The sequence below is a fragment of the Neomonachus schauinslandi genome, chromosome 13, assembly GCF_002201575.2.
Source record: "Neomonachus schauinslandi chromosome 13, ASM220157v2, whole genome shotgun sequence".
Taxonomy (NCBI): domain Eukaryota; kingdom Metazoa; phylum Chordata; class Mammalia; order Carnivora; family Phocidae; genus Neomonachus; species Neomonachus schauinslandi.
Genome location: NC_058415.1, coordinates 56,654,491 through 56,678,876, shown reverse-complemented (window position 1 = coordinate 56,678,876; position 24,386 = coordinate 56,654,491). Strand labels below are relative to the sequence as shown.

At 47.5% G+C, this 24,386-nt stretch overlaps 2 protein-coding genes across 3 annotated transcripts in view; one reads left to right on the top strand and one right to left on the bottom strand.

The window, feature by feature from the left end:
- The window catches only part of KIF24 (kinesin family member 24), an 82,570-nt gene extending 73,594 nt beyond the window's left edge, over positions 1–8,976 (top strand). The window contains exons 11-13 of the mRNA XM_021691541.1: positions 4,545–6,782; positions 7,939–8,032; positions 8,836–8,976. Of these exons, the coding sequence (XP_021547216.1) occupies positions 4,545–6,782; positions 7,939–8,032; positions 8,836–8,976 (2,473 nt within the window). The remainder of the gene's footprint in view (positions 1–4,544; positions 6,783–7,938; positions 8,033–8,835) is intronic.
- Positions 8,977–10,714: 1,738 nt separating this feature from the next.
- Positions 10,715–24,386, bottom strand: part of UBAP1 (ubiquitin associated protein 1) — a 62,471-nt gene continuing 48,799 nt past the window's right edge. Inside the window, exons 4-7 of one of the 2 annotated variants that reach the window (XM_044920355.1) lie at positions 21,625–22,560; positions 13,186–13,368; positions 12,414–12,515; positions 10,715–11,818 (exon numbers count right to left, since the gene is read on the bottom strand). In XM_044920355.1, the coding sequence (XP_044776290.1) occupies positions 11,678–11,818; positions 12,414–12,515; positions 13,186–13,368; positions 21,625–22,560 (1,362 nt within the window). In that variant the 3' untranslated portion in view covers positions 10,715–11,677. The remainder of the gene's footprint in view (positions 11,819–12,413; positions 12,516–13,185; positions 13,369–21,624; positions 22,561–24,386) is intronic. The other variant, XM_021691163.2, reaches the window with a different exon arrangement.

The following is a 24,386-nucleotide window of genomic DNA, read 5'->3' as shown; positions in this document are numbered from 1 at the left end:
TGTTACGCTGACTGGTGAGTCGCTCCCAGGTGTGTGTGTGTGTGTGTTTCAAACACACAGAGATCTGGGGCACCTGGGTGGCTCAGTCAGTTGAATGTCTGCCTTCGGCTCAGGTCATGATTCCAGCGTCCTGGGATCGAGCCCCACATCGGGCTCCCTGCTCAGCGGGAAGCCTGCTTCTCCCTCTCCCTCTGCCTGCCTCTCTGCGTACTTGTTCTCTCTCTCTCTGTCAAATAAATAAATAAAATCTTTAAAAAAAAAACACAGAGATCTGATTTTGAGATCCAGAAGTCTGTTCTTGAGGCAGTGATCCTAGTACCATGGGAACGTGCAATTGGTCATCTGAAGAATGTGACTTGGTAGGCCTTGTCATTTTACAAGTGTGAATGTGACAAGAGGAAGGGGACACGTTCCCTGGTTCCGGAGACAACTCCATTAGTGACTTTTATTTTTTAAAGATTTTATTTATTTGACAGAGAGGGAGAGCACACACGCGCATAAGCGGGGGAGCGGCAGGCAGAGGGAGAGGGAGAAGCAGGCTCCCCGCTGAGCAGGGAGCCCGACGCTGGACTTGATCCCAGGACTCTGGGATCGTGACCTGAGCCGAAGGCAGATGCTTAACCGACTGAGCCACCCAGGCCACCCCCATCAGTGACTTATTTGTTTTGTTTTGTTTTTTTGATTTTTTAGTTTTTTTTAAAGATTTTATTTGAGAGAGAGAGAGAGCACATGAGAGGGGGGGAGGGTAAGAGGGAGAAGCAGACTTCCCGCTGAGCAGGGAGCCTGATGCATGCGGGACTTGATCCTGGAACTCCAGGATCATGACCTGAGCCGAAGGCAGTCGCTTAACCAATTGAGTCACCCAGGCACCTCTGTTTTGTTTTTTTTTTAATGTTTTGATGAGAAGGAACTTATTTATTTAAAGATTTTATTAATTTATTTTAGAGGGACACAGCAAGAGGGAACACAAGCAGGGGGAGTGGGAGAGGGAGAAGCAGGCTTCCCACGGAGCAGGGAGCCCGACGCGGAGCTCGATACCAGGACCCTGGAACCATGACCCGAGCCGAAGGCCGATGCTTAACACCTGAGCCACCCAGGCGCCCCCATCAGTGACTTTTAAATGGCTAGTAGGAAATGAAATATTTCTTTGGAGTGGAAGGCTCAAGGTTTTCTCCCTGCTAGCCTTAGCCCTAATCGTAAGGGATAGAATACATGTTACTTATCAAGGCAGAGGCACTTAGAGCTATGTAGGTCCAGAAGACATCAACCCAGACATGACATGTTACAGAAGGATAAAATAAACCCAGAGAAAGGCAGGAATTTTAAAAGGGCTTATTGGGAACTGGCGGTAAAGCTAGCCCTCCTGACTACATGGTCAGGGCTCTTTCTGGGGTGACCTTGGTATCTGCCAGGGTTCCCCCACCCCCATGCCCCATCTCTTACCTGGGGTGACATAGGGTTCCTACCAGGGGTGAAGACGCTATCACTTCCATCCTTTCCTCTGGCTACTTTCCTGCCTGGTCCTGTCTTTTTTTTTAAGATTTTATTTATTTGCGAGAGAGAGAATGAGAGAGAGAGCATGAGAGGGAGGATGGTCAGAGGGAGAAGCAGACTCCCTGCTGAGCAGGGAGCCTGACGTGGGACTCGATCCCGGGACTCCGGGATCATGACCCGAGCCGAAGGCAGTCGCTTAACCAACTGAGCCACCCAGGCGCCCCATGCCTGGTCCTGTCTTAACATCCTTCTCTTTGGTCTCCCAGAAGCTGTCTCCAAGATTAACAAACTATTTGAGGGAAACCTGTTTTTTTTATTACTGTTGAGGAATCTTTAGTATCCATGGCATTTTATGAAATTCACCGGGAAGGAAAAGTGAGCTGTCATTTAAGGTCCATGAAAACAAGAAACCTTATCTATTTCTCCACTTTATCTACTGCCCAGACAGTACTTGGTACCTAGTAGATGCGCAATAAATATTTGTGAATGAAAGGAGGAACTCTTCCTGGGTGTCAAGGCGAGGCCCTCTGTGTACCTATCTCATTTAAATAGGAGAGAGACCTCACAAAGTGGTTATAAGAGTGGACCCTGTAGTCCAGACTATCTGCTTCTGCCATGAAATAGCTGGGCAGTCTTGGGCAAAAGGTTTGGGCTTCAGTTTTATCTGACAGGGGATAATATTAGCATCTACCCATACAATAGTTATGTGCAATCAATGAGGATAGTATGTTATGAAGGGCTTAGCACCACACCAGGTACATAGTTACCATTCACTATGTGTTAATTTAAGCAACAGTAATATAAATAGGTCCCCAAAATAGGTTTCCTTTATTGCATGGTTTCCTAATGCCTGCACACTAGCACTGCTATAAGAAAGGCTCCTTCATGCGTACCTGGGTGGCTCAGTGGGTTAAGCACCTGACTCTTGGCTTCAGCTCCGGTCATGATCTTGGGATCCTAAGATTGAGCCCTGAGTCGAGCTCTGCTCTCAGTGTGGAGTCTGCTTGAGATTCTCTCCCTTTCCTTCTTCTCCTCCCCCTGCTCACATGTTCTCTTGCTCTGTCTCAAATAAATAAATCTTAAAAAGAAAGGCTACTTCACAAACTGAGATCATATAGAAGATATGAGATGATCCAAACTTGCTTCCAAAAAATGAATATGGCTTGAAATTCTTTACCCCCATGTATCCAGCTTCAGTAATTGATAACGATAAACTGATTTCGTTTCATAACCCCACCCACTCCCCAGATCCCACAGTTATCAGTTGCTTAAAGTAAGAACTTCATCATTAGGAGCAGAGAGCAAGACATCTCCTCTCTTAGTGCCTCAGTAAAGGAAGATGAAAATAACCCTTTCCCATAGGGAGGTATTAAGTATAATTGAAATATTTGAAATAATTTTGGCTTTAAAAAGAACAGAAAAAGTGTAATAGAAATCTCTTCCATTTGAGGGGGCACCTGGTGGCTCCGTCGTTAAGCGTCTGCCTTCGGCTCAGGTCATAGTCCCAGGGTCCTGGGATCGAGCGCCGCATCGGGCTCCCTGCTCTACAGGAAGCCTGCTTCTCCCTCTCCCACTCCCCTTGCTTGTGTTCCTGCCCTCGCTATGCTGCTCTCTGTCAAATAAATAAATAAAATATTTTTTAAAAATCTCTTCCATTTGAAGCAGTCTGATAAATTACTGAAAATGAATGAAAGCCATTTGTTTTATGTGCTTAAATGAGGCCTGGTGAGATTAATTTTAAGTAATAATCTATACACACACAATGATTTTATTGCTTATTTAACAATTCTGATTTAAAATTTTCTTCTTTAAAATTTTCTTCTATATACTAGAATGTTGCTAAGGAGTCTAAAAAATAAAGTTCCAGCTGGACCCCTAATAGGTATAGATCTATCAGAAAAGCTCAGTGACAGGAGTGATTCTGGGGATAGGAAGAGTACACTGGAAGCATTTAGCATCAATAACCCAATTACCTGTAGGATTCCTTCTGTCACTCAGCTTTCTAGAATTATTTACTGTGACTCCTAGGGGGAAATTTTGGTGTTTCTCTCTTTACTGAGACAAATAGTTAAGATTTTTATAGCAGGAAGTAATTTGGAACCATCTAGACTGACTGTGGCTCTTCTCAGCCCATTTCCTTGTATGTATGCCCTACTGCAACACCTAAACAAAGGCCCATGGACACATGTGTCTTCAGTCACATTCTACATCTCTTTGCTTAGCTATGTTACCTGCCTGCCTTCGCTCTCAGACTTCAAGGGAAGATTTAAATCAAGTCTCAGTGTCAGGCTTATGATCTTGGTTTTCAGAAATGGCCACAGGGGTCATTTGGCTACTTGTAAGGGTTGGATTAAAACCAAAACAATGGCAAAGACATTTTATGGGAGCCTCCAGGCAGAAGTACTGCTCCCTCCTAGGGGATTTTAATGAAGAATCTTCAGACCACTGGAGAATCACATTTTTACTTGATGTCTCCTTGTAATTCTAAATTCTTAGTGTTTTTAAATATCACAGAGTTAAGAGACTGATCTTGACAACTGAATCGTAGCAGAGACCTAATTCTGGATTTTCCATCTTCTCTAAGGTTCCCATGGTTCTCTATTCTCTATCTAGGGGGTGACTTTGCCTCCCAGGGGACATTTGGCAATGTCTGGAGATATTTTTGAAGCTTCCCTGACTAAGGTGATTTCCAAAACTTTTTTTTTTTTTTTAAGATTTTATTTATTTATTTGACAGAGAGAGAGATAGCGAGAGAGGGAACACAAGCAGGGGGAGTGGGAAAGGGAGAAGCAGGCTTCCCACCGAGCATGGAGCCCCATGCGGGGCTTGATCCCAGGACCCTGATATTATGACCTGAGCCGAAGGCAGTCGCTTAACCAACTGAGCCACCCAAGCGGCCCCAAAACTTCTGATCATAGAATGTTTATGTTTATATCCTCAGACTGCACCCATCTCTTTTGTAATACTTTTCTTTGGTTTTTGAAAAATATAGAAAAGGAATTAAGGAGCAATGCAAGAATACACATTTAACATAAAATGGTAATTTACAGGGTCAAAGAACTAAAGAAAGGCGTTAAATGTTGTGCTTCAGCTACAAGTCGAAATCAGACCTCTGGAAACTCTTCTCCAAAACGAATTCAGAGCTCCCCTGTGGCCCTGCCGGGGAACAAGTGTTCTCCCAAAAAGGTCAAGCTGGGGCTTCAGCAGTCATTCACGGCAGCTCCCGGCTCCATGAGAGGGAAGGCCCATCCTCTGGCCAGCCACCCACCGAACGTCCCTTTTGCACCTGTACCTAAAGTTCCTGGTAAAAGGCATGGATCCAGAGGGAGTCTTCCCCAAGAGTGGGTCGTTCAGACCAGCCCTGTCAAAGGAGCCACGCGGTCTGGACAGTTAGCCAAAAAAAGGGCGGAAGAGTCTGCGTCCTTGTGCTCTGAGAAAAATCAAATGGGCAACAAAACTGCCCGCAGGTGGGGAAGCAAGGCGGCCGGCCCCGGAGAAGCCCCAGCGCATGGGAAGCTGCCCTCCGAGTCCAAGACAGGGCAGCCTGTGCGGCCCGTGCAGCCACGGCTGGCGTCACGGGCTGAGCTCTCCTCTGGCGGCCGCCGCCACTTAGCAGAACACGGTCAGCGCAGCGAGGGGAGCACACCGGCCAGGCCCGCCTCGGAAATGTGGACAGACATCCCTCCACATCAGGAGGAGAGGGAGGAACACTTGCGCTTCTATCACCAGCAGTTCCAGCAGCCACCTCTCCTCCAGCAGAAGTTCAAGTACCAACCACTGGAAAGGTTCTTATGCCAGTTCAGGCCCCTGGAGGGGCAGCTCCAGAATGAGACCCCTCCCCTCTTCTGCTCTCATTCCGAGAGCCAGGATGGAGCCCAAGCTGAGGACCTTGATGACAGCGATTTCAGTGAAGATTCTTTTTCACATGTCTCCAGTCAGAGGACCACAAAGCAGAGGAACGCCCTAGAGAACAGCGAAGGCTCATTCTTCCTTCATCAGAGGGAGCAAAGCCCTGAGGAACAGGTGGCTGAAAGGCAGCAGAGTCTGCTTTTTAACCCCAGGACAGATGGTGACGAGAAGGGTCTAACTGGAAACTGGATGTACTCCAGGGACCCCACAAACTACAGAGGAGAAGCACTCAGTCATGGCCACGGCCCAGGTAAGGTGCCTTTGGACTGGAGCAGAGAGGAGGATTCTACCTCCTCGGGGCTTTCTCCCAGAGACAACCCGGCAGAGAAGCCTTACTGCTCCCAGGTAGACTTTGTATATGGCCAGAAAATAGGTAGTGGCCCAGCCTTGGAACTCAGACAGAATGCTTTCAAAAGTGAGGTTCTTGGGCAGGCAGAGGGTAGTTCACTCCCCCCGGAGGAAGATGGTTTCATTTTCTCACTATCCCACGGGGCAGTTCCAGGATCTCCAGACCAGAGAGAGACAGTCAGCACACCTCTGAGAGAAATCGGCCAAGACAGCCCAACTCTGGCGACCAGAACAATGAAAAACAGTTACCCTTACCAAGAAGACTGTAGAGGGGAATCAGGCACATGCTCTGAATATGCTTCTGGACTGATGGCTCCCCTCACTGTGTCCCTTCTGGAGAACGCAGACGATGAGGGCCCTCTTCCCCTGGAGCGGCCGGCCCAGGATGGGCTTGCTCACAGTCTAATGGCAGCAGGGGGCCCATCTGTGGGCCACACAGTGTCAGCTGGTGATCAGAAGGCACTCCTGCCAGTGTCTTTGGCAGCTGGGCACTTGTGGCTCTCATCATCTCCCCCTGACAATAAGCCGAGTGGTGATCTTCCAGTTCTGTCCCCGTCACCCATCCGTCAGCACCCACCTGACAAGCCGCCCATCGATGAGGCTGACCTAGGGGAGGTCTGCCAGAGCACAGAGCCTGCACTCTCCTCCCAGGAACATGTGAGTAGCCAGCAGTATGAGGCCGATGCTGAGGCAGCAGAGCTGAGCAGCTCCCAGGGTTTCCCAGGAAAGCCCTTCCCCACCGTACATACTGGAGGACCCCACCCTGCACCTCTAATCACCCCCAGAACAAAAAGTAGTGATATGGCTGACCAGCCCTGGGCCCAGGAAAGAAAATATCCGACAGGACTTGGTTGGCAGGAGCTAAGTTTGCCGAGAGACCCCATCAAGTTGCCTGGCTACAACAGGGACATCATGTGGCTCAAATACAGGCCAATCCCAAGGTGCTTAGCAAGACCAGGCTCTCCCCTGGTCCCTGGCTGCTCTCCAAAGACTGCAGGGACACTGCATCAGCTCACCCTGGGGCCTGCACAGTAAGTTGGACACTCTCCCCAAGACTTGAGTCCCTTTGGCACCCCTCCGTCCACCCCAGCTTAACATCTGTCTGTCCTGGGAATGGCTATCGTTGGTTCAGTGTCAGAGCTATACTACAACTAGAGAGACTTGGTCCTGCTTTTCAAGGGAGCAGGCCTGCCAGGGTGGGTGAACCCTGAGTCTGGGAAAGCTGGGACTTGAGTAAAAGGGGAGGATCTGTCCCCTTCAGCAAGCCTGTGACCTGTGGTAAAATCAGAATCCTCTTCATTCTGTTGGGTCTGTGTTCCTAGAAGTACTGCCCAGGGACACAACAGCTACAGCCTTGTGCCCTCAGAACCAAGGTAGGCTGGGCAACTTCCAAGATGGTAAAGATCAAAACCAGAGGGACTGGTGATTTGTGCTGCCTTCCCCAAAGGATGCTGTGGATGGTGCAGCAGAAAGGCGACAGAAAGCATAGAGAAAGAAAGGAGGCAGAGAGATCCAGCACAGCCCCTCAGCATTAGGGGCCGGGGAGAGGGTGGGTGTATGGGAATAGGGGCTACAGCCCTTTGCTAGGGCTCCTGATGTCTAGGCCAGCTGTGTGCGGGCTGAGGCCAGGGACATGGACAAAGAGAAGGACATGCAGGTGAGGAGCCTGCCTGTCCCAGGAGATGATCTTGCTGTCTCCATGGTCTCTACCCGTCGGCAGCGTCCGACAAAAGGCAGATCCTCCACTTTCTAGCTCAAACACCCTGCTTTGGTCCCTGGACTCCCCCTAGGAAGTAAAAATGATGGCAGGTGAGGCAGCAGGCTCCACCTTGTGCCAAGTGTGCCCGCTGCAGTGGTCACAGCCTTGAGCCTTTTGGCAGGGAAGGTGTGGGAAGCTCCTGCAAGGGAGAAGCAGCACTCATCCCTGTCCCTCAGTGTAGCTGGGGAGGCAGGGACAGATGGAGAAGCCCCTCTTTCCCAGTATCTTCTTGGTCTACTTTAGTCCCTAGACAAGTCCTGAGAAGAACAAGTGACAGGGGAGGAGGGGTGGTAGGCTGGCCCTGGTCAAAGCTTTGACCATTCTGGGAAGGGGCCGTTCCTGGCCTAGAAATGAGGCTCAGCCCCAGAAAGCTGCCTGGGAGAGATGGGAGGCCCAAAGGATCACAGTGTCCCCTCTGGTGTTCCCAGGCAGGTGGTCATCCGAGCACACCAGGAACAGCTGGATAAAATGGCAGAACTGGGCTTCAAGGAGGAGACCCTGATGAGCCAGCTGGCTCTTAATGTAAGTGGCCTTGGCTAGACACTCAGGGTCTGTTGGGAATTAGCCTGCAGGGAGTTTGCTGACCATCCTTGTTTGCTGTGGTTATGTGTTAGGTAAGGGTCTGCTGTCCTACTCTAAGAGGACTTGGGCCTCCTCTTGCCATTCCTGACACAGCTCGAGGAGGGGCAAGGACAGGTGGGAGATGGTGCTGCACTCCCCATTTCCAGGCTGAAATGTTTCCAGCCTCTATCCTTTGCCGTTCTGCCTTATTGGCTTGCTGGAGGCCCTCCCTGTGATGGTAAGTGACCTGCCATATGCCGACCAGAGGCACTTTGTTTTTGTTTTTTTAAGTAGGCTCCACGCCCAATGTGGAGCCCAACACGGGGCTTGAACGCAGGACCCTGAGATCAAGACCTAGGCCAAGATCAAGAGTCGGACAGTTCACCAACTGAGCCACCCAGGCACCCCCCAACCAGAGGTACTTTTACAAACCCCTCTGCCCTGCAGAATACCTCTCTACATAGAAGTTTCTCAAGTGCAGGGGTGCCTGGCTCGCTCAGTCAGTGAAGTGTGCGAAGCTTGATCTTGGCATTGTGGATTCAAGTCCCACGTTGGGTTTAGAGATTAAAAATAAAATCTTAAAAAGTTTCTCAAATGCAGAGAAATGAGCCTCACCCTGTGCCACAGTGACTATCCTGCAGACTTTCCAGAAGGAAGGGCCTAGGTTCTGAAAACTTCCTGCAAGAAAAGTGACTAGAAAAGCAGATCCTGACAGAAGGCCAGCAAAACCGAAAGTTCCATTTGTCCTTTGTTTCCTTTCTCAGGATTTTGAAGATACTGTGACCCAGTTGGATGAAATCCTGGCTCTGAAATCCAAGTGCATCCAGCGTCTGAGGAGCCAGCTTCAGCTGTACTTGGCCTGCCACAGGCCGACCACAGCCCCTGAGAGGACAGTGGTGTCTTAGAGCAAGATCCAGTATGAGGTGATGGGAGCAGTTCAGGAGCCTGTGCTGAATTCCCGGGGGCTGAAGGGGCCTCTGCCAGGCCCTCCTTACAAATCCTAGAACCCACTCCCCGGTCCTGCCCATGCTGGCCTCTCCCCAGCCACACATGGCCTTGACTAGGCCCCAGCTCCTCTCTCAGGGCCAAGCCTCTGTCCCTCAGTTCCAAGCACAGGAGCATCTGTAGGGAAGGACAGAGCAGCCTAAAAAACTTAATATACCCCTCCCTTTTCTGGGGGGCTAGAATTTGTCTTACCGACCCCTTGTCTGTGAAAACACATTTGGGTCTAATAACCTTGTGGATGTTTCTGAGTTTGAGGACCAGAGGATGGGGTGGGCCAGTGGTAACCTAGAGGTGAAAGATCACAAGCTGGGGAAGAAAACATGCTGAACTCAGGGGCTTTGGTAGCTGAATTCTGTGCCCACATCCCTGCATTACTCTTTCAATAGCACTCCTGCTCCTGGAGCAGTTCCAGGCTCCTGACTCCTCACCTGCCATGCCCACTCGTGGCAAAGTTGAAGAAGTGGAGGATCTCCTCACCTTACCTTTATCCAGCATCACCCTGGCTGTCCACTCCCTCTCAAGGGCCTGTGTTCAGTTGTATCTTGGCACTGAGAGCCCTAGTCAACAGTCGGAGACTCTGAGGCAGAATTTTTATACACACACCCCTTCATGTGAGTTCTGCCTGCTGTGTATCTTTTCATGAGGAAGAAGCTCCAGACAAATACAAAGTGGTCTGCCACTTCCTAGGGCCACCCTGGGTCAAATAAGACGCAGGTGTCACAGCCTTGGCTCTGATGCCCATTGTAATGTGTGGAAACTTCAGTTTCTTACAGGGAAAAGGATACCTTTTTAAGGTTTCAAAAGGAGGGCTTAATTAAAAGGGTAGTGGAGGGCGCCTGGGTGGCTCAGTTGGTTAAGCGACTGCCTTCGGCTCAGGTCATGATCCTGGAGTCCCTGGATCGAGTCCCGCATTGGGCTCCCTGCTCGGCAGGGAGTCTGCTTCTCCCTCTCCCACACCCCGTTTGTGTTCCCTCTCTCGCTGTCTCTTTCTCTGTCAAATAAATAAAATCTTTTAAAAAATAAATAAATAAATAAATAAAAAGTCAGCGGAAGGGCTGACTGGCTTTCTGAGACTACAGCCCTGCCACCCTTTGCCTGAACTGAGCACTAGAGGGCGGCCTCTTCCCAGCTTCGTGGCCCAAAGGCTCTGCCGTCTCCTCACATGATCACTAAAAGAATGAGACCCACTGCCAGCCAAGAGCACTAAAGGGACTGTGGGATGGCATTAAGTATAAGGACAAGAAACTTCAGGGAGGAATCTAGTTCTCTCAGCTACAGCAGCACCGCTGAGAGCTGGTGAAGCAGTCTGAATCCAGTCCCGCCTGTGGCACAGGAAAAGGTACTTCCTCATTTCTGAGTGATTGCCCCAAACGCCCAGACTGTCTCACCTCCACAGTCTCACAGGAAGGCATGTCCTTGGTTCCAGAGACTGAGCTAGGTCAGGTTTATAAAGCCAGGGCCGACTGCGGGGCCAGCTCCTGGGTCCCACAGGCCTATAGCGGGAAGAGAGTACTAAAAAGACAGAAAATGGTTAGTGCCTGTTTCATCCCCAGCAAATCCAAGCAGGAATCCCTTCCCCACCCACCCCAACCCCTCAGTAAAACAGCACTTGGCAATAAAGAAATTATCACAGCAGGACATACCTTTTAGACTTTTATTAGTAGTTTTCTGAAGAATCAAAATAGTTAGCAAATTAGATTCATCAAGACTGTATATCCTTTGTATTTAGATCTTTAATGATGTACAACAGAATATAAAACAAAGGAAAGAGACTGATTTCTATGACTAGGTGTTAACTCATTGTGACATCCTAGAGCAGGGGGCTGGAGGGAGAGGCTGTTCTCCAAGGAGAACCGAGGTGGAGTTAGTGCTGGGCTACTCTATTGCAGCCTGTTTCTCCCCCACTCAGTATGCTGGGAAGGGGCCAATGATTGCTTAAACTGATGACTGTTTCCTTGAGCGGGGGCTCTAAAATCCTGGGTAGGAGAGGACTGTGGTCCAAACCAAGCCAAACGAAACAGGCTGGGGCAGGGAAGCATGAGAACTGCCTGGCAGACGAGGCCAACTCAGCACCCCATGGGGAAAGGGCATTCTTTGCACCTCAGAGACGTTGCAGAACCAGTGTAACACTAAGAGACTTTGTTAAAAGGAGGGAAAAAAAAAAAAACCCCGGAAGAACCTTTTCAATTGCACTCAACTTGGATTAGAGTTCAGTCCACCAGTGCAGGGGAGGGAAGCATCTAGCCCTAAAGCAGCACTGAGTCTGGCCCTCCCACCCCTTCTCCCTGACTCCTTTTGGCAACTGGGCCAGGTTTCGGCTGAGGACATACAGACCCCAGGAGGGCCAAGGTGGGAAGGACACTTCTCAAAATACAAATACATTTAATATGGAAGGAGCCAGGGCAGTGCTGGAGGCATTCACATGCCCAAATCTTTCCTACTTTCTGCCCAGCTCAGAGACTGGCAAGCACAGTCTCCACACCTGACCTTCCACCCCCAAAAGAAAATCAGGAAGTGTGCCCCTTCTCCTTCCCCACACACGGGCTCCTCAGGGCCTCCTGCAGGGGCGGTTCCACGGCAGGGTCTAGGCAGTGCCTGGTCTCAGCTGGCTCCTGCCCGAGCCATGAGGTCTTCCAGAGCATTGTCCTGGTCATTGTTGTGAAGTAGCAGAACCTCCTTAATGTCTTTCAGTTCAAAGCCCATTTCCTTAAATTTGCTCATTAACTGAAGAAACTCCATCATCTAAGGGATAGAAGAGAATGAAGATTGAAGAGAGGGGTCTGGCCACATAGCAGAGTGGAGGAATGTGCATGTGGGGGGCTGCTTGGGGAAGTCTGCATCTTTTGCCAGAGCCTTGAGAGTCTCTCAGGTCCCCTAGCAAGCAGAGGGTGGCTGTGGAGGAAGCCAGGGCAGACCAGTTGATGCTACAACCCATCATCCTTCAGGAACTATGCCCAGTTCCAAATCCTGCTGACTCATGGGTCCCACTAACCAAAATCCACACGCACACCAAGGCAGGATACTGACCCCAGAAACAGCTGCTCTCCAGGGAGCAGGCTAGGCAAAGTGACTAGCAATCTCCCCAATCATCCAGAAGTCTAGCTTTTTGCCCAGGTCATTTCCCTTTCCCTTCCCTGGGACTCTATATAGTCTTCAACCCAATGCTTTGTCAAACCTAACAACCCAAACTAGCCAAATGCCTATCTGGACACTTGAGAGAAAATGCATTCTGACTACCTCTGCCTGTAGTCACTGGTAGGGAAAGGGGGTTCTTGGCCAGAGGACGCTACTTTGTCCCTCCTTTCCAGAGGGTTTCCGTGAAACAGAAGGGTCCTACCTTTTCCTCTGAACACTGGTGCATTTCCAGAGCCTCTTCCACTAAAAGAGGGTCGAAGCCCTTCTCACAGAGCTGTCCATGTGCAAAGAGATAGTCGAGAATCTTAAGAAAAGAAAAAGAGGTGAGCACCTATTACCACTCTTGTCGGTGCTTCCCAAGAGTCTTACACAAGCCAGCAAGTGTGGTATCTGCTCTCCACCAAGCTAGGACTTGATTTTGTATCATGAACTGCATCCAACATAGCAGGACCTCAGTGACTATTTGCTGAACAGGTAGGCACACCCTTATAAACATGAGTAATTTTTCAAAGGCGTTCCTGTCACAACTGACTCACATCTCCATGTCAACTCCACAGCCTGGGCAGGATATTCTAACAAACAGCCCAAGTCAGAACATGATCCCAAGGTTTAAGACTCCAGTACCCTATTTTGGAACACCCCAGGGCAGCTATGACAGGAGAAACATTTCTGGAAGGAGGCATCTGACCGTATCTCAAGCCTAGTGTGCCCTCTCAGGAGGGGCAGAGAACAGTCCCAACGGCTCTAATACTCCCAGGGCTTTCCTCCAGCCTGGGTCCCAGAGCAGCGCCCTAAGTAGAAGCACTGCTGCTAAGGCTGCTGTTTCCCCAACAAAACACCCTGAGTCCCGCGGACTCACAAGAAAGGATGCCGGGCCTATGAGTGTGATGGGGCTCTAGGATACAAGCAGGACACTGGTCTAGGGCCTCTCTCCAGGCTGACACCCCCCAGCCCCTAGCCAACCACTCACTCACCTGTTCAATATTCTCTCCTTTCCTCTTCATGGCTCTCAGGACACACTCATATGAGTAGCCCATGTTGACCACTGTCTCCACACACTGCCGCTCACTGGGGGACAGTGTCTGCAGTTCAGAATAGGCCTGGGGACAGCTGGAAGGGTTGGGCACTTGTGACATTGAGAAATTCGGAGGTGTCACCTGGTGGTGGAGAAACGAGAGGATCAGGCAGGAAGAAAGAAGACTGAGGCCCCAGAAGACATGTCACTGAAGCAGCCCAGTCCAGGGGCTTGCCATTTCTGACACTAATCAAACTCCCAAACAGTCTGCCTGCAAGAAAGAGCCAGGTTGCTGGCCAGACATCCTGAAGAAGGGTAAGGGAGCACCAAGCGAGGGAAAGCTGGGAAGACACCTTCAATTGTGGCTGTCCGCTGCCCTCATCCCAGCTTACAGAATGAGAAAATACAAGAGCCACATGCCCTTCTGTGTTCAAATCCCTTGGGCTTGAATTAGAGAAGTTCTGAGGCTGCCCATGGGACTGATGGCAAGATGGCTGCCATGATTTCTCTCCAGTGCTCCATTACCCCTTTCAAAGGCTGTTGTATGTCAGGGTCCTAAAAGGATCACTCACCTCAGACACCCCTAAGTCTGGGGCTCTCTCCCGACAATGTCTCTATTCTTGCTTCCGTCCCTGGGCTGGGCAGAGACAGCGAGTGCTGTTCCCCTGCATGGCCAGCTCAGGGTCTCAGAGCTTCAAGGGCACTCCACCTCTGCCCCACACCATGAGCCACAAGGCTCAGTTCCCTGCCACAGCTGCCTGCCCACAGAGCCAAGACTGAAGGACTATTAGCCAGCCACACCAGGCTGGGCCTTTAAGGACAGGTATGTGACTCCAGGGCCCTGCCTCTACTGGCCTGCAGGTAGCCTGCTCCCTGCCATCAGGACCCTATTAACCTCCGTCTGATTGGTGGGCAGAGTCCCACGATAAACTCCTCCCACCACTTCTGATAATGACTCAGACCCAAGGCCGGAAGGCAGCTCACCCTCAGGCCAAAGGACGCAAGGCGGCACAAGGTCCCAGCTGTTTTACAGTTTGGCCCAGCTCCTGAGAACCAGGAAAAGTATTTCAACAGAATTTTACTTCCTCTGGGGGGAGGGGGTTAGGAAGCACGGAACCCCTGGTCTTAGAAAGACAGTCAAGGGGCGCCTGGGTGGCTCAATCGTTAAGCGTCTGCCTTCGGCTCAGGTCATGATCCCAGGGTCCTGGGATCGAGCCCCGCATTGGGCTCCCTGCTGAGCGGGGAGCCTGCTTCTCCTTCTCCCTCTGTCTACCACTCTGCCTACTTGTGCTCTCTCTCTGTCAAATAAATAAATAAAATCTTAAAAAAAAAAAAAAAAAAAGAAAGACAGTCAAAATTACATAGCTATAACCATATACTTTCCTCAAAGTCAGCTGGGAAAAATCAAGACTACAGGCCTTAAAGCCCATTGTTGCCTCTTACCCATCTCACCCCCAGCACCCCTGGCAGCCCAGTCACAGGGCTGTCATTAACTTCTAGGGAGTCACAACAGGGGACAGAGACTGGATCACACCAGTCTGGCCACTTTTGCAGGTCCCAAGATAATCTCAAGGACAGGGTCTACCTGGGCTTGAGAATACAAACAGCCAAACAGAGTTTGTTCATATTGCTGACACATCACAGTATGTTAATGTGAGCTCCCAGAGGTTAGCTACCGTATCACATGTATTTCTGAATTCCCAGGCCCTGGCTTTAGGCTTGGTATTTACAGGGCTCTACTCATCAGCTGCAGAATAAACGGAGGTCTATTAGGATTTCAAAGGGGGAATTTCATTTAACAGCAAAGTTACCCTGATTCTCCCTCCCCAGAGTCCACTAAAATGATAATAAAACAAAACTGTATTAATATTTAAGGTCAAAGAGGGGCTCCTGGGTGCTTCACTTGGTTAAGCGTCTGCCTTTTGGCTCAGGTCATGATCCCAGGGTCCTGGGATTAAGCCCCATGTTGGGCTCCCTGCTCAGTGGAGATCCCTCTACCCCTCCCAGCCTGCTCATGCTCTCTCTCTCTCTCTCAAATAAAATCTTTTAAAAATATATTTAAGGTCAAAGGAAGAGGGAATAGCAGTGGACAACATATTTCAATGACATTTTAGAATACAGAATACTAATGGAGCCACGGTAACTAAGCAGAAGCAATGAAGTTATAAGTGGGAGAAAGGGGAGTAGTTCACCAGCTCCTCAAAATTCCTGAGAGGGGTTCAGCATTTGGAAGCACCAGGCACTGTTGGGATAAAGCAAGGGCACAAAGCAAGTGATCAGAACAATAAAACCCTCGGGCAAAACCTTCCCCACCTGACCCTCTTCAGGAGGCAGACGGTTCGTCTCTAGGGACTAAAAATAAGGACATGAGGCACAGTATGACAGTTTAAGAAACAAAAGGGGGATTTAAGTAAAAGTCTACACACCAGCCTTCCCCAACCTTCCTTAACCCTCAAGCAGAATTCCCGGGTGAAACTATAAGCCCCCAAAACGTTCATGTGTTAACATTTTGCAGAGTTCCCCAAAGCCTAGTAACCTTCAACCTACAGTGAAGCTTAATGATTGGCAAGCACCCTCCAACACATACATTTCCCCCCCCACCACTCTTAATTTTTTTAAGTGCCTCACTCTTAAATGTGACTACAAAGCCTGAGACACCAAACCAAAAGAGGGAATAGACAAAGCACTTGGAAATTTAAGATATGATAAAGTAAAATTTTATTTAAAAGGCTGTGAGATTTAAAAAAAAAAAAAAAGTTATACGATACTCAAGGATATATCCAGAAAGTAAAACAAAGACAAAGAGGGGGCACCTGGCTGGCTTAGGAGAGCATGTGACTCTTAATCTTGGGGTCAAGAGTTCAAGTACCACCTTGGGTTTAGAGATTACTTAAAAAAAATTAAAATTAAAAAAATTCTCTTTAAGGGTGCCTGGGTGGCTCAGTCGTTAAGCGTCTGCCTTCGCCTTCGGTCATGATCCCAGGGTCCCAGAATCGAACCCCACATCGGGCTCCCTGCCTGGCGGGAAGCCTGCTTCTCCCTCTCCCACTCCCCCTGCTTGTGTTCCCTCTCTCGCTGTGTCTCTCTCTGTCATATAAATAAATAAAATCTTTAAAAAAAAAGAAAAATTCTCTTTAAACAAGACAAAGAGGAAACAGAAAAAGATAGCAAATTAGAACAGTCAAGGAGGTCCAACATTCCAGTTACAGGAATTCCAAAAAAGAAAAACAAAATATTAATTAAAAACATCTCAGATTTTTGTTTTAAGCTGAGCCTTAGTTTGAAAGGATCCAGGAACGCCTAGCACAATGAACCAGGCATGGCACACCATGAATAAAATTAAGATCCCCAAAACTATGGTGCAGGGGAGGGAGATGGAAGAACACAGAAAAGCACAGGAATGCTAGAAATCAGTGGGGCTTATACTTGAATAAAAATTTAGGGGCACCTGAGTGGCACAGCTGGTTAAGTGACCAACTCTTGGTTTTGGCTCAGGTCATGATCCTAGGGTCCTGAGATTGAGCCCCGAGTCAAGCTCTGTGCTCAGCATGGAGTCTGCTTGAGACTCTCTCCCTCTCCCTCTTCCCCTACCCCTCCCTACTCACTCTAAAATCAATTTAAAAAAAAATTTTTTTTTTTTTTTAAGGTTAAGGGGCGCCTGGGTGGCTCAGCCAGTTGAGTGTCTGCCTTCAACTCAGGTCATGATCCCAGGGTCCTGGGATGGAGCCTCGCATCAGGCTCCCTGCTCAGCATGGAGGCTGCTTCTCCCTCTCTGCCCCCACCTCAAATAAATAAATAAAATCTTAAAAAAAAAAAAAAGTTTTTAAAAAACAGTGTCCTTAAACCTTAAAGTTCTTAAAGGAGGGCGCCTGGGTGGCTCGGCTGTTAAGCGTCTGCCTTCGGCTTGGGTCGTGGTCCCAGGGTCCTGGGATCAAGTCCCACATCGGGCTCCCTGCTCGGAAGGAAGCCTGCTTCTCTAAAATCTTTTTTTAAAGATTTGTTTATTGGGGCGCCTGGATGGCTCAGTTGGTTAAGCGTCTGCCTTCGGCTCGGGTCATGATCCCAGGGTCCTGGGATCGAGCCCCGCATCGGGCTCCCTGCTCCGCGGGAAGCCTGCTTCTCTCTCTCCTACTCCCCCTGCTTGTGTTCCCTCTCTCGCTGTCTCTCTCTGTCAAATAAATAAATAAAATCTTAAAAAAAAAAAAAAAGATTTGTTTATTTATTTGACAGAGAGAGACACAGCGAGAGAGGGAACACAAGCAGGGGGAGTGGGAGAGGGAGAAGCAGGCTTCCCGCGGAGCAGGGAGCCCGATGCGGGGCTCGATCCCAGGACCCTGGGATCATGACCTGAGCCAAAAGCACACGTATATCGACTGAGCCACCCAGGTGCCCCCCCCCAAAAAAAATTCTTAAAGGAAAATGACCTTCAACTAAGAAATCTAAATCCATCCAAACTATTATTCACACATAAGGGTAAAATTAAGACATTTTTGGATATTCAAGGACTCAAAACTGACAGGTTAACCAGTATGTTTGGATGTGTTTGGGAAAATTATTAGGTCTTTGATGGCTCTCCTGGAGCATCTGGATAAAATCGGCAACAAGTACAAAGAAACTATGCAGGGGTGCCAGGCTGGCTCAGTTGGTAGAGTGTGCAACTCTTGAATCTCTGGTTGTGGGTGCAGAGATTACTTAAAAATTTTTTAAAAATCTTAAAAAAAAAAAAAAAAAGGGAAGGAAGGCTGCAAATCTTTTAAATGGAGTAGTTTATGAGAAAAAGGTGCAAAAAAGAAAGTAATCACAACATAGTATTCAAACTTGGCGATAAATGTTTACCCAATCATAATGTGAACGGTAACAGTGATCATATATATCATTTATATATATGATATATATGTAAGATATATATCATAATTTGTGATATAATTATGATGGAGGCTATGGGAAGGAAGTGGAGGGGCTAATAAGAGCTAAATCCTCAACTATAACAGAAGTATAAAACCATCTAAAATTGATAAATTTAGAAAAAGCAATACAAGCACTTTTAGAAACACAGAGATAAATCCCAGCAGAGATAGCTTAAAGAGTTAAAAGTGCCTGACTACAGGAAGCAAAACCGGAGTTAGGAACAGGAGTGGCAGGTAGCCACTGTTTTTCAATATAATCCTTTTAAATGTGACTTGATTGGTCACCTGGCTGGCTCAGTCAGAAGAGCATGCAACTCTTGATCTTGGGGTCATGAGTTCAAGCCCCACACTAGGTGTGGAGATTAAATAAATAAATTTTCAAAAATAAATAAATGAGCCTGGGTGGCTCAGTTGGTTAAGCATCTGACTCGGTTTCAACTCAGGTCATGATCTCAGGATTGGGAGATCGAGCCCTATGTTGGGGTCCAGGCTCTGCACTCAGTGATGAGTCTTCTCGAGATTCTTTCCCCTCCCACTCTCCACCCCCCACTCCTCCCCCTTCTCATGCTGTCTCTAATAAATATTTTTTTAAAAAATAAATGTGACTTGATTCAAATGTGCTTGTATTACTTTGATAAAAATATATTCATTTTAAAAATCTAGAGATAGAGGACTTGTAAGTATTAAAGCAATGGCAACAGAAGAATAGATAAACAGATCTTAACACCTAAAAGCTGAGAGTCTATATGTCAAAAATTATTTTAAATATACTTTCAAAGCAAATTGGCACTACTGTAATGCTTATTGGCCAAAATTAGTAAATTCATTACTCAAAAGTGTAAGGGAGGAGCAGAAATATTTTGCTGAAGCAACTGTGGAAGAGTAAGGAATATATCCATATCTGCAGAAAAAGAACCCAGTAGCAGAATGAGCCTAACCAATGAGCAGAGCAAAGCCCATAAAAGGCTGACATGCAGTGGGAAAAGACTGGCTAAGGCTAGGTCAGGCAGTTCTATGCTGGTCTCAGAAGGGCACATTACAAGATTCTTCTCAAGATGATCCTATGGACTTCTCAACTTCTAAGATTAGTTTATATACAGTAAAACATGAAATCAGAATCTGAAAAGTGAGACCCAAACACTGGGCTTTCTAAAACAGCCAACAAGAACCAAACTCCAGGAACATTTCCCTCAGAGCTCCTACGTAAAGGGTGTATACAGCCGAGTTGACCACCACTCCACTCCTCATATCCTCAAGTCACTAACTATCCTGAGGAGAAGTGCTTTGTTCACTGGGAAAGGTTCTCACTGTGGGCCTCAAAGACTCACTAAGATAGAGGAACAGGATGGAAACCAGGCTTTGCTTCTTGGGGGTAAGGGCCATAACTTCCTTAGAAAAACACCAGAACTTCAGCTTGGCTTATCTGCCCCTTGAAGGCAGAAAGTCCCTAGGCCAGCAAGAAGCAGACTCCCCTCCCACCCTGAAATGGATGGGCCCAAAAGAAACTCCACAATCAGGTGGGTCAGAGCGACAGGTGTTCTGGTTTGAGAACGACCTCCGCCATTAGTTCATCAGCTTTGGTCTCTAAATGGTTACTTTAACTTTAAAGGGGGATTTGAGGCTGAGGATCCCTTATCTTCCCCAGAGTGCTTTTAATTTCTCTAAAGCATATAATGAGTCATGAAGAGTATCCTACTGACCAGGAGGTAGGAGGATGAAGCCCATTCCTAGGAGATAACACCAGAGTGCACTATCAAGTTTATCTGGGCCAAGGTCCACAGAAGTTTATAAACAGCAGTGAGCTCTATGACAGTGGAAGCACTCACACAGAGAGACAATCATTTACCAAGAAGGCTGTTGCTGGGACTTTGCACTTACTTTAAAGCAGGCCAAGGCTCATCTTTCTGCTGGCTTATTACAGTCTCTAACAGATACCCCACCAATACAATCAGGCTCCTCTCTGGCTCTAAAGAGTCTCTTAATATGCTTCATTTAAAAAATTTGTGAACAGGGGGCACCTGGGTAGCTCAGTTGGCTCAGGTCATGATCTCAGGGTCCTTGGATCAAGCCCCTCGTCGGGCTACACGCTCAGCAGGGAGTCTACTTGTCCCTATCCCTCTCTCTGTGCTCTCTTTCTCTATCAAATAAATGAAAATCTTTAAATAAATATCTGTGAACTGGTATAGCAAAAAGTTCTTAGACTTCTATGATTTCTATTCTAGAATACAATAATGTATTATTCTGTGCTGCTGAAACCACATCAAGAACTAAGCCTACACTTGGGGCGCCTGGGTGGCTCAGTCTTGTTAAGCATCTGCCTTCGGCTCAGGTTGTGGTCCCAGGGTCCTAGGATTGAGCCCCGCATTGGGCTCCCTGCTCCGCGGGAAGCCTGCTTCTCCCTCTCCCACTCCCCCTGCTTGTGTTCCCTCTCTTGCTGTGTCTCTCTCTGTCAAATAAATAAATAAAATCTTTAAAAAAAAAAAAAAAAAAAAGAAGAACTAAGCCTACACTTTATGACAAATAAAGGAACCTAGCTGCGTCTGCAACTTTTTTGTGCAACAAAATCAGATTTTTTTTCAGGGTAATAACAAGTTGCAACTTCTGTTACCAATCCATCTTTCAACACTAATTCGAATTCCAACCTCCCCTTCTCCCTCCCTTTGTAGAAAACTGCACAATTCTTAGTAGTGAACAAAAAAAGAAACTGCAGGATTAAAATCTGTAGGTTTAGGGGCGCCTAGGTGGCTCAGTTGGTTAAGTGCCTTCAGCTCAGATCATGATCCTGGGGTCCTGGGATCAAGTCCCACATCGGGCTCCCTGCTCAGCGGAGAGCCTGCTTCTCCCTCTCCCTCTGCCTGCCTCTCTGCCTACTCGTGCTCTCTGTCAAATAAATAAATAAAATCTTAAAATAAAATAAAATCTGTAGGTTTAAAAGTGACAAATTTCTACTTTTTGCTCAGACTTCTGATACAAATTTATCTCCCAGCTACTAAGGCACCACATGGTCTGAAGAAACACGGGTAAATCATGGTACACACAAGAACCAACCTTCAGGGCACAATGAGATGGAGAGAGGAAAGCAGGAAGATGATATAATGAGGACTACCAAGCAACCTTCAAAAAATGAATAAAGTAGGAAAAAGTTAAGTAAAAAGTTACAAAGAAAGCAAGCCTTAAAAAAAAAAAAAAAAAAAGGCAGCAGAGAAAAGAACAAAGTGATTAGGCAGAAAAACATTCACACATGATATACACTATCTTTTTGAAGGAAAGACCAAAAAGATGCAGGTAGAAGCAAGCGAACATAACCAGGCCAGGGGCAAAGCTAACAATCCTTTGTCCTCAGAAAAATAACCAGAACATACACAAGCAAAGTCAATATAGCCATGCCCCATCTTGCCCTAAACCCTGAAAAGAAGAAGGTGAGGCAGCAACTGCTAGGCAGAATTTAGAAATCTTTAGAGCTCTAATTCAGGGGGATTTAAAAGGCTTACCGTGGGACCTGTATTTGGAGGTGACGATTCTTCTGTGCACACAGACAAGACAGAGAGGGAAGGCATCTGGGAGATCAGATCTGAGGGAGTCAGGGTTGGCACCTCTGTGCCACTGTCCAAGTTCAAAGCTGAAAGCCCAAGAGTATGATGCCCATTGAGCTCACTGGCACTGCTTTGGGTGGAAGGCTTTAGAGAATTCCGGAAGGTGCCATTACGGAGGCAGGATGTGCTATGGAAAGTGCTCACCAGCTTGGCTGTCTTCTGATTGCTGTCATCAGAGTCAAGTTTGGGGAAGGACAAGGATTTGATATTGCTTACTGCAGGAATGGGGGGGAGGGACACTTTAGAAGACAGCGACATCTTTTCACAGTTGCCCAACTGGGGTAAGGTTATAAAGCCATTGGGTTTGTGAAGAGGCTTGATATCCAAGGTCGCCCGCTCCAGGGATGCCAGGACCTCCTCATCCTGTAACACAGACCCAGAGCCGCCTCTGGGCAAGTTATTATCTAATAACTGAGCCATAATGGGTCCAGTGGTTCCTACCAGAATGTTTCTCAGCTCTTCCTTCTCATCAATAGTTTTTAACTCCAGATTATCAAATGGGTCTTCTTCACACTCAAAGTCAGCAGGATTGAAATCTGCCTTTGTGTGGGGTGGGCTGAGAACTTTCTGTTTCATGGCAATGCTGCTGACCCGAGTCGGGGTGAGGATGCTGTTGTGCTGTAAGCTGGCAAGGATGGGATTAATTGGAGGTGGCATTGTGGCTGTACTGTGAGTCTTGGAGAAGCTCATTTTGCTGTCACCCTCTGGGCCACTCTTAGAATTCACTTTAGCTTCTATTTCCTCAGCCTTGCGCTCTGCTTCCCACTGGGCTTCTTGGATTTTCTTAATATCTTCAGCCCATTCAATAGTTTTCTTTTCCAAGGAGAAGTCATACTGCAAAGATACAGCAGAGAAAGGACGTGTGAACCCAGGTGGCTGCCCCTCCCCAACTCAATTCCTCCAGCAAATTCTTCCTCACACCAGCACAACAGAACCTGGCAAGGCAGCATTTAAGGTGTATGAGATGATCCCCAGTCAGGAAGACTAAGGCTTCCTAAGCTCCTTATATGGTTTAATCAAACTATGCTCCCAGATTACTCCAAAAATGATCTAGAAAGAGCTCCCACTACCTCTAATTCTACATTACCGGCCAAAGGTATCTTGCCAACTACTTCCTCTGCTTTTCTCCCCTCAGGCCATTTCCCTTCCTAGAATTCTTCTTTGGTGGCTAGGCAGAGCTCGGTGGCCACCTGTGAAGCTTTGCTGATGGCCTTGTTCTTCCTCTGAACTCTTTCATAGCATCTGTCTCTATCAGGTGATGGCAAGCACAAGTGACCACAGATAGACTTAACCTTTAATTTTTTTCTAAACACTTCTCCCAACAGTATCACAAGCCTCTTGCAGACAGCTACTGGGCTTTAGATCCTCTCAGGGTCTCTATTATCTAGCACAATGCCCTAGATAGAGCCTGTGCTCAATAATAACAATAGCCCCTAACATTTAAGAAGCACTTACGAGGTACCAGGCAAGATTCTACGCACTTTTTATGTATTAACTCTCTGCATCTTTTCAACAACCCTTTAAAGTAAGTACTATTACCCTCAGTTTACAAGAGCCATGCCCAAGGTCACAGAGCTGGTAAGTGTTAGAGCCTGGATATAACCCAGGCAGTACGACTACAGATTCTATGTTATTAAACCACTACCTATTAAATTATAATGAACAGACTGTACTCTAAATACAGGAAAACTGCTTATTAAGATATCAAGACATATTCAAATTAGGATTTTACAGTGCAAATTGCATAAGGATTCACATCATGGTTAGTTCCTTAACAGTACCTTCAAGTATGTCTCAGTTTACAAAAATTTCATTTCCACACTTGGAAAAAAAATACACCTATTACAAAAAACAAAATCCACCTCAGAGAAAACAAACTTTTGGTGTTCACTCTAAAGCCTCAAAACTAAACAATATCTATGTGTACATTCAAGGCTGAAGAGACAAAAGAGAGGGGGATGGACAGGAAAGAAGCCTACATGCCCAGACAAGAGTTTTAGAGTACAAGAAACTCTGGTCATCCCCAAGCCTTTCAGCTTCAAACAACGCAAGAGAAGCCTAGAAATGCACACATCAAGAAATTTATTTATCTGGGGTGCATGGGTGGCGCAGACATTGAGCGTCTGCCTTCGGCTCAGGTCATGATCCCAGGGTTCTGGGGAGCCCCGCATCGGGCTCCTTGCTTGGCAGGAAGCCTGCTTCTCCCTCTGCCTGCTGCTCCCCCTGCTTGTACTCTCTCTCTCTCTCTGACAAATAAATAAAATCTTAAAACAAAAAAAGGAAGTTTACTTATCCCCCCGAGGTGCCTGGCTGGCTCGGTGGAGCATGCCACTCTTGATCTCAGGGTTGTGAGTTCAAGCCCCACGATAAGCATGGAGCCTACTTATTTAAAAAAACAAAACAGGGGTGCCTGGGTGGCTCAGTTGGTTAAGCGACTGCCTTCGGCTCAGGTCATGATCCTGGAGTCCCGGGATCGAGTCCCCACATCGGGCTCCCTGCTCGGCAGGGAGTCTGCTTCTCCCTCTGACCCTCCCCCTCTCATGCTCTCTCTCTCTCTCTCATTCTCACTCTCAAATAAATAAATAAAATCTATTAAAAAAATTAAAAATAAAAAAACAAAACTTTAAAAAAGAAGTTGTTCATTTATACCGCTGAGCCAG